Genomic DNA, 8,716 nt, shown 5'->3' on the forward strand with positions numbered 1-8,716 from the left:
CATCCCTTCCAAAATCCTGTTATGCCCTTCAATTGTTTCATGTAATTGTCTGACCAAAGTTGCCAGTGACAAAGAGCATCATAGAAGCTGGGAATTTTATTTGAGAAAATAAAAAAAATGCAACTATGATAGCAGCAAAAACTAACTGTAACTTTTTTTTTTTTTTTTTTTGAGAGGGCGTCTTGCTCTGTTGCCAGGCTAGAGTGCAGTGTTGCTATCTCAGCTCAATGCAACCTCCGCCTCCCAGGTTCAAGCGATTCCCGTCTCAGTCTTGCAAGTAGCTGGGATTACAGGCACACGCCACCATGCCTGGCTTTTTTTTTTTTTTTTTTTTTTGAGATGGAGTCTTGCTTTGTCACCCAGGCTGGAGTGCAGTGGTGCGATCTCAGCTCACTGCAATCTCCACCTCCCAGGTTCATACCATTCTCCTGCCTCAGCCTCCTGGGTAGATGGGGGACTACAGGCACGTGCCACCATACCTGGCTAATTTTTTTGTATTTTTAATAGAAACGGGGTTTCACCGTGTTAGCCAGGATGGTCTCGATCTCCTGACCTCGTGATCTGCCAGCCTGGGCCTCCCAAAGTGCTGGGATTACAGGCGTGAGCCATGGAGCCCAGCCGAAACATTGTTTGCAATAAAATGTTGAACATAAACAATATGGCTTCTATCGTGGGTAGCAACTAGATGGGGCCTATATCAAAGGCAGTAAAGAAGACAGTCTCTTATTTACCAGGACAGTTGTAAAGAAAGGCAGATGTATTAGAGAAAGTATGAAAATATATTGCAAGGTTGCAACGGGCAGCTCAGCAGAGGAGCTGTCTGCAAAGAGGCAGGAGCTGGAAGGGTTTTACAGGGTCATACTGGAGGGAGCTATGAGGAATGAGGTCATTGTGACCTCGAGTTGTTTGATTAGCCATCTCTCAGAACAATTGTTCATTGTTCTTCCCCACCTGGGGCCCCTTCCTCATTGTTGTTTACTTACCAGACTCCACAGCTACAAGTAGAAGAATGGTCAAACAAATAACAGTACGTTGTCTCAAAAAAAAAAAAAAAAAAAAAATTGCTGCCTCAAAAGAAGTAGCACTCTAACATAAATTTTCTCAGCAAGGCAATTTTACTTCTATAGAAGGGTGCATCTTGCGGATGGAGCAATGGTGAGAGCACACCTGAACAAGGGAGGGGAAGGGGTTCTTATCCCTGATGTAGGTAGCCCCTACTGCTGCATCATTCCCCTATTGGCTAGGGTTGGACCACACAGTCTAAGCTAATTCTGATGGGCCATTTTAAAGACAGCAGGGGTAAGAGCCAGAGGGCTGGGGTGAGCAGTTTTGGCAGGAAAGACTGTTATGGAACAGGTGACTAAAGGTGACTTAGGTTAGAGTGGGTGACCGGGGTGACTCAGGATGGAGCAGGTGACCAGGGGAGCAGATGTGAACTAGTGATCAGAACTGGCAGGGAGGTTGTTTACTGAAACTAGGGGCAAGGAGATGAAGAGAATGAGGAAGTTAAACTTTAAAATGGAGAACAAAGAACTGAACATACTGACATACTGACTCTTTGAAGAGAAACTTAGAACTCACTGTCTTGAACAAAGTTATGATTGATATCTTCCCCTCGCTTTTTCAAACCAGACAGACAAGACTTGTTTAAAATAAGGCATCAGTAAACTTCCAGGTTTTGGCAGTCTTTTTGACATTTCACAGATGCGTGAAGAGAGTAGGCATCTTTATGAAACCACCTTTGCAAAGACTGTATCAGTGAGAAGAATTATTACAGTAAACTGAGCTAACCCATCTATCTTGCCTTTCCCTTAATTTATTCCTGAGCTATAGGGCTGAGCTAACTTTGGAACACACTTACGCTATAGTTTAAATAACAGGCTTTGCCCAAAACTCAACTGCTTTTGTAAAGCGAATGGGAGCCATCCGTCTGAGAGGAGAGGAGGATGGGTCCTGCTAAGGTGGTGCCATTATTCAACTGTCAGCCATTATCCAAAGGTTTTAAGATACGCAACTTCCCCAATTACTACTGCTAATAACATCACCACTGTAGAACCTCAGATTGGCCTTTTGAGATATCTTTTTGGGTTTTTTCATGTCTGACACCCATGGCTCCACCTGGACCTGATGGTTCCATTTGGACTAACCAACCCAGCTCCCGTGGTACCACCCAGCAGCAATTCAACCACACAAGGAGAGCTTTGACCCCCTATGATTTCATCTCCAGCCCAACGAATCAGCAGCAAGCACCTGTTACCTGGCTACCCCCACCCCTTCCCCCAAACTGACTTTGAAAAACCTCTAATATAAGAGCTTTGGATGAGATGATTTGAGTACGAACTCCATTTCCCATGTGGCGTGGCCAGCCTCATGTCTGTTAACCTCTTTCTCTACTACAATGCCATGGTCTTTTTTTAACGCAGTCAGCACGAAGAACCCCTTGGGCAGTGGTTACATTTAGCCGAGGAGGCTAGATGGTAACATTTTTTATTTTTAGCCATTATCTCTTAAGCTTCTCCTTTTGGCAGAACCTTCTACAAAGCTTGGTGAGAGTCGCGAAGTAAACTTTTGATTTGCTTAAAAACCACATTTATTCTTTGTCTCAGGTGAGCAGCAACTATTTGGGCTGGTGGTGCAGAGGTAAAAGAACTTACCAAGATGGTTGTGGGTAAAGACAGATTTATTAAAGACAGTATGAAAGTATGTTATCAGGGAGCGACAGGCAGAATCAGCAGAAGAGGAGCTGACTGCAAGGAAACAAAGGCTTGCTGGAGATTTTATAGGATGGTTCCTGGGCTGATTGATAACGCCAAGGCAGCAGGGAGCTAACCTGCATTCTTCTGTCACCCAAGGTGTTTGATGATAAATGTTTGCGTGCGTTTGATGATAAGCAGGAAGTTTGTGAGTTATGTTCATGATTTGCTCAGGAGGGCTATATGTCCTGGGCCATAAAGAAAAGCAAGCCTATAGCATATCTGCTTCCTTTTTTTGTTTATATATCCTGGACCATGAAGAAAATGCAGATCTATAGCTTATTTGCTTTATCTATTTGCTTTCTGCTGGTCCCACCAGCCTGACTCCTTTTCCCTAAGTAGGAATCCACATTCTTCCTAATAGGTAATCAGCAGACATATGTCTACCTAGCACACCTAAGTTTAACATAATTATCTAAGTGCAAAATCTTGAGGAATAAAGACCAAAAAACCCTCTACCAGGCACAGTGGCTCATGCCTGTAATCCCAAGTGACATAGGAGTTTAAAAGAAATTATTTAGGCAGATAGGGTAAGGAAATCCTCGGTATAGTTTTCCTTTTAATGAAAAGCAGCCCCCAAGTCATTTCTTTTCTAACAAAGAGCAGCCTGAAAAATCAAGCCGCAGACATAGATAAGCAAGCTGGAAGCTTGCACGGATGAATGCCGGCAGCTGTGCCAATAGGAAAAAGGTACCTGGGGGCCAGGCATGTCCAACATGGCAGCTCCATCTTCCCTTTTGTCAACCAAAAGGGAAGTATACAGTAAGGAACAGACAGCATGGCCCCGGCCAGGTAGGGACCCCATCTGCATAATAAAAGATTAGGGTGGGACAGCCAGCTTCTGATTGGCACACCTGGTCCAACCAATCTTTGGGGCCTATGTAAATCAGATGCCACCTCCTACAAAACCCCGTCTACAAAACCCCGTGCCCTGTGGAAGACCTACCTGGGAGCCCTTCTCTCTCTGCAGGAGCTAGAGCTATTCTCTTTTCTCTTTTGCCTATTCTCTTTTCTCTTTCGCCTATTAAATCTCTGCTCTTAAACTCACTTCTTGTGTGTCCGCGTCCTCGATTCCCTTGGCATGAGACAACGAAGCTCAGGTATTTACCCTAGACAACGATGCAGCTTCATCAGCATTTTGGGAGGCTGAGGCAAGATGATCACTTGAGCTCAGGAATTCAAGACCAGCGTGGGCAATACAGTGAGACCCCCCCATCTCTAAAAAAAAAAAAAAAGGAAAAGAAAAGAAAAATTAGCTGGTGTAGTGGCATGCACCTGTGTTCTCAGCTACTTGGGAGGCTGAGGTAGGAGGATTGCTTAAGCCCAGGAGGTTGAGGCTGCAGTAACCGTATTTGTGCCACTGTGGCAAGCCAGATCTCACACAAGCTGAACAGGCAGGCCTCCCTAACAACTGTTCCAGCATTGACTAAATGGTTAGGTTAAATATTAAAGGCTGAGAGAGCCAGTGCCCTAACACAAAGGCTGCTGATTTGAAGCATGACAAGATAATGAAGGAATGGTCACACTCCTCATCCCAGGATCCATTTAGGATTAAACAAGTTTTATTGAGGGTCTAAAGGCACTCCCCAGACCTCCATAACTTAGTAGGAGACAAGGTAAGGGTAATCACCTTTGGCACTTGGACCCAACTAGAGTAAGTAAAATTACTGAGGCTCTGGAGAAAGGTTCCCAAGACTCAGACCTTAGTTATAGATTAGAAGAAATTAATCACTTATATCTTTAGATGAATGCACACTTACATGTAGACATATAGCTTAGAAGGTGGATAAGCACTGGAAAACTTTGTAATTTTGAGTTGTCTGGCAATATTTTTCTGGCCCTCTCCCTGTACCTGGTTACAGAAATAAAACTCTCTTCTTTTACATCAACATCTTGTTATTGGGCTGCGAGAATAAGCAGCCTGGCCCTTGGTTCAGTCCAGGAACACCACTGCATACCAGCTTGGGTGACAGAGTGAGACCTTGTCTCTTAAAAAAAGTCCTCAGAGGCCGGGCACAGTGGCTCATGCCTATAATCCCAGCACTTTGGAAGGCCGAGGCGGGCAGATCACGAGGTCAGGAGATTGAGACCATCCTGGCCAAGATGGTGAAACCCCGTCTCTACTAAAAATACAAAAAATTAGCCGGACATGGTGGCGAACACCTGTAGTCCCAGCTACTTGGGAGGCTGAGGCAGGAGAATGGCGTGAACCCAGGAGGCAGAGCTTGCAGTGAGCCGAGATCGCGCCACTGCACTCTGGCCTGGGTGACAAAGCGAGACTCCGTCTCAAAAAAAAAAAAAAGTCCTCAGATAGAGAAGGCCACACGTATTTTATCCTCAGTTGTCACAAGGAAGATGCAATACATTTATTTTTCTCCTGGATTAGTACTGGAGAAAAGCCTTTTATCCTTTTTCTTTCTTGGCTATGGATGTCCAGTTGCTGCAGCACAGTTTGTTGAAAAGGTTATACTTCCTCCATGGAAATTTATTATTATTATAGTGCACAGATTTTAGGTCAGAAAAATTGGGGGAGGTGCCCAAGTTCATTCAGAGAGTAAGTAGCTAAGATTGGGTTAGAGCCCACTTCGTTGTTGTGTGATTCCTTGCTTGGATTACTATGCACAACAGAATATGACCCACCTCCCCACAGTTGATCTCATTCGAGTGATAATGGGTGATCCTGAAATAGAAGGAATCTGGCAGAAGGATGGATATGGCTGGGTGGGGCAGGGTGGTGGGTAACAGGAGAGGGAGCTGCTGGAGTAACTCTGCATGTGCTTTGGCACAGGAATGTGTACTGGGAAGTGGCTGACTAAAGACCTATGGATTCCATGGAATGGAGAGGCCAGCTCAGAGCATTCTCATACTCTTAAAAGGAAGAAACTGGAAGCCACCTGCTAAGTGGACCCTGAATGATCCCTGCCTCCTAGTATGTATACTCTTGTGTAGCCTCCACCTACTTAGACTCACAGCTGATTTTGTGACCAAGAGTATAATGGTGTATGACTTCAGAGGCTTGGTTCAGAGTCAGAAGTGGCCATTTCATCATCTTCTAAATTACTCTCTGGCAGATTAATAAATGTGAGAAAGTAAAAATGGTATAGAAGAAAGCCTGAGAGATGGCTGGCTTTGCACCTGTTTAGTCCTTTTCCTTCCTTTCCTCCATAAGCAAATACTGACACATGTACATATAGACACACACAGTGGGATGTTAAAGGGAAACTAGAGCCACTCGTCCCTTCCCAAGATCAGAGAACCTAGGAAAGATGATGACTTTTTGCATCTACCTTCTGCTCTTGAACTCACAACACTGTCCTGAACCACAAATAAGGTCAAGTAGGATAAATCTACAACTGTCTCCTCGACTCTGCTCACAAGTGTGAAATTCAACCATCTTTGCGGAAGTTGTCTCTTAACCAACCTCTGAGCTTTGCTTCTATTATTACATCATTTTATTTGACCCTCAGGACAAAACTGCAAGCCCAGCATTACATTCTTCCTTTTATGGACAAAACAAAACAAAACAAAACAAAACAAAACTGAGATAGGCATGAAGAAACTAATAAATGGCTGAAATGGCATTTGAATCCACACCTGTCTAACTCTAAAAGTGTGCTTTCTACCACATCACTGTGCCTGCAAGGACTGAAGAATGTGTAAAGAGGCAATATGGTGTGTTTTGGAAAAAGCATCTTTGCAGAAAGAAAGCATTAGTTTCAGTCACATCATCATCCCTATCCAGCAGCAGTAGCATTATTTTACACATATTAGCTCAGTTACTCCTCCCAAACAACTCGATGTGTTAGATGCTATAATCATCCTCACTTTCAAATGTGGAGACCGAGGCACATCTCTAAGACTAGAGTTCGGCCGGGCGCGGTGGCTCAAGCCTGTAATCCCAGCACTTTGGGAGGCCGAGACGGGCAGATCACGAGGTCAGGAGATCGAGACCATCCTGGCTAACACCGTGAAACCCCGTCTCTACTAAAAAATACAAAACAAAAAACTAGCCGGGAGAGGTGGCCGGCGCCTGTAGTCCCAGCTACTCGGGAGGCTGAGGCAGGAGAATGGCGTAAACACGGGAGGCGGAGCTTGCAGTGAGCTGAGATCCGGCCACTGCACTCCAGCCTGGGTGACAGAGCGAGACTCCGTCTCAAAAAAAAAAAAAAAAAAAGACTAGAGTTCAGGCATTCTGGCTCCAGTCTCAGAGATGGTTAAGGGTTCACACTCTTACCCACTTATTACACCATAGAGCTCACCAGGTCTGAGGGAAACAGGATCAAATCAAAAGACAGAGTAACTCAGGACTCCTGGCCTGACTCAAGGACAAACTGTTCCATCTCGGACAGGGAGGGCTTCCTCATTCTGAGACCCAGAATAACACGTCCTGACCGGCATCTGGCACTCGGGACTCCCCATCATATTGGACCACACTGGCTCGGGATGTGTAAAGTCCTGGGCTTCTCACACGTGATGGCACCAAAGCCGCCTAAAAACAAGAGAGAATTAACACCTACCTGTGGCGGTCTGGTATTTGGCCAAGAGATGCCGCCCCATAAAACTCCTTTACATGTTTATAACGTTTTTATTTTGCGTTCTCCTTCATAACCCACATTTAATTCGCCATATATGTAATGTTTAAAATAAGTTACCAGATAAACTCTTACGCTTCCAACTTGAAGGCTCCTTCCAAACTTTCTGGTAAAACTGCTGTTCCACGGAAATGGGAACTTAACGGATGAGGGAATCTTCCACAGCCGCACACAATTATGTATCCGCCGCTAAACGGTCCCAGTCACACATTCAGCGACCCACGCGGAGTCAGAAGCGACCACCACACACCCTCACAACAATCACGCACACACAGTGACAGCCCCTTGCCCACTTGGTCAGTCGCGCACAATCTCTCGCTAGAGAATCACACGCAGATAGCACAGCACCAAGAACCCCCAGAAAGGGACCCAGGGACTCGAACATACAACTCTCTCCCGCGCGCAGGGCAGGCACGCCTGCGCGCGGCTCACCTCGAAACATCGCGAGATCCGGTTTCAAGGCCGGGCTGCTGCCTTCACGCCTAGAGACTATGTTTCCCAGAAGTCACTGCGGCGCCGGCCCTATCATGGCGCAGCATCGCTGTACTTTGTGCGTCTGCGCCATCTTCCGGCTGCGCACGGCGAATCCGCCGGTACCGTGGTGGAAGCGCGCCGTGGGCTGCTGGGGGCGCGGCCGCGGTGGCACTTGGACCCGAGGAGGCGGCAGGTGAGGGGCTCCGGAGCTTTCCAGATGCTCTGGGGTCCAGCAGGAGCTGGTGCCGCGGCCAGGAGGGTCTCAGGCCTGAGAAGAACTGAGACTTCTCGCCCCATCGTCGCTCTGTGGCTTTACCGGCGTGAGACTACATTTCCCGCCGGCCCTCGCGGCGCGCGCCGGCTGGCGCCCCCTTTCTGCGTCCGGCCTCATAGGCCAGGTGCATGGACCCCTTAGGTGGGTGCGCAGGGGTCTCCGACCCCCTGAAATTGCGGATGTTTTGCATTCACTGTTACGCGTGCTTTTTTTTTTTTTTTTTTTAAATCTGAGAGGCAATCTTGTTTGATGAGGTTCTCAGAGAGTTGCAAGACCCCAGAAGATTTAGAACCGCTAGTTTAGAAAAACTTATACTTGGCCGGGCGCGGTGGCTCAAGCCTGTAATCCCAGCACTTTGGGAGGCCGAGAAGGGCGGATCACGAGGTCAGGAGATCGAGACCATCCTGGCTAACACGGTGAAACCCCGTCTCTACTAAAAAATACAAAAAACTAGCTGGGCGAGGTGGCGGGCGCCTGTAGTCCCAGCTACTCGGGAGGCTGAGGCAGGAGAATGGCGTAAACCCAGGAGGCGGAGCTTGCAGTGAGCTGAGATCCGGCCACTGCACTCCAGCCTGGGCGACAGAGCGAGACTCCGTCTCAAAAAAAAGAAAAGGAAAAAAAAA

The 8,716-nt window shown here is 46.8% G+C and overlaps 1 protein-coding gene and 1 long non-coding RNA gene across 5 annotated transcripts in view; one reads left to right on the forward strand and one right to left on the reverse strand.

The window, feature by feature from the left end:
* Positions 1-3,419: 3,419 nt before the first annotated feature.
* On the reverse strand, positions 3,420-7,778 carry LOC108524324 (uncharacterized). Its single transcript, XR_001884023.1, has 3 exons — positions 7,406-7,778; positions 7,013-7,242; positions 3,420-3,971 (listed from the first exon to the last, which is right to left on the reverse strand). It is a non-coding gene; the product is annotated as an uncharacterized LOC108524324 (long non-coding RNA).
* Positions 7,779-7,857: 79 nt separating this feature from the next.
* Positions 7,858-8,716, forward strand: part of ZNF582 (zinc finger protein 582) — a 13,652-nt gene continuing 12,793 nt past the window's right edge. For 3 of the 4 annotated variants that reach the window (XM_017865369.1, XM_017865371.1, XM_017865372.1), the window contains exon 1: positions 7,858-8,234. In XM_017865369.1, the coding sequence (XP_017720858.1) occupies positions 8,222-8,234 (13 nt within the window). In that variant the 5' untranslated portion in view covers positions 7,858-8,221. The remainder of the gene's footprint in view (positions 8,235-8,716) is intronic. The other variant, XM_017865370.1, reaches the window with a different exon arrangement.

The sequence above is a fragment of the Rhinopithecus bieti genome, unplaced genomic scaffold (genome assembly GCF_001698545.2).
Source record: "Rhinopithecus bieti isolate Rb0 unplaced genomic scaffold, ASM169854v2 scaffold_81780, whole genome shotgun sequence".
Taxonomy (NCBI): Eukaryota; Metazoa; Chordata; class Mammalia; order Primates; family Cercopithecidae; genus Rhinopithecus; species Rhinopithecus bieti.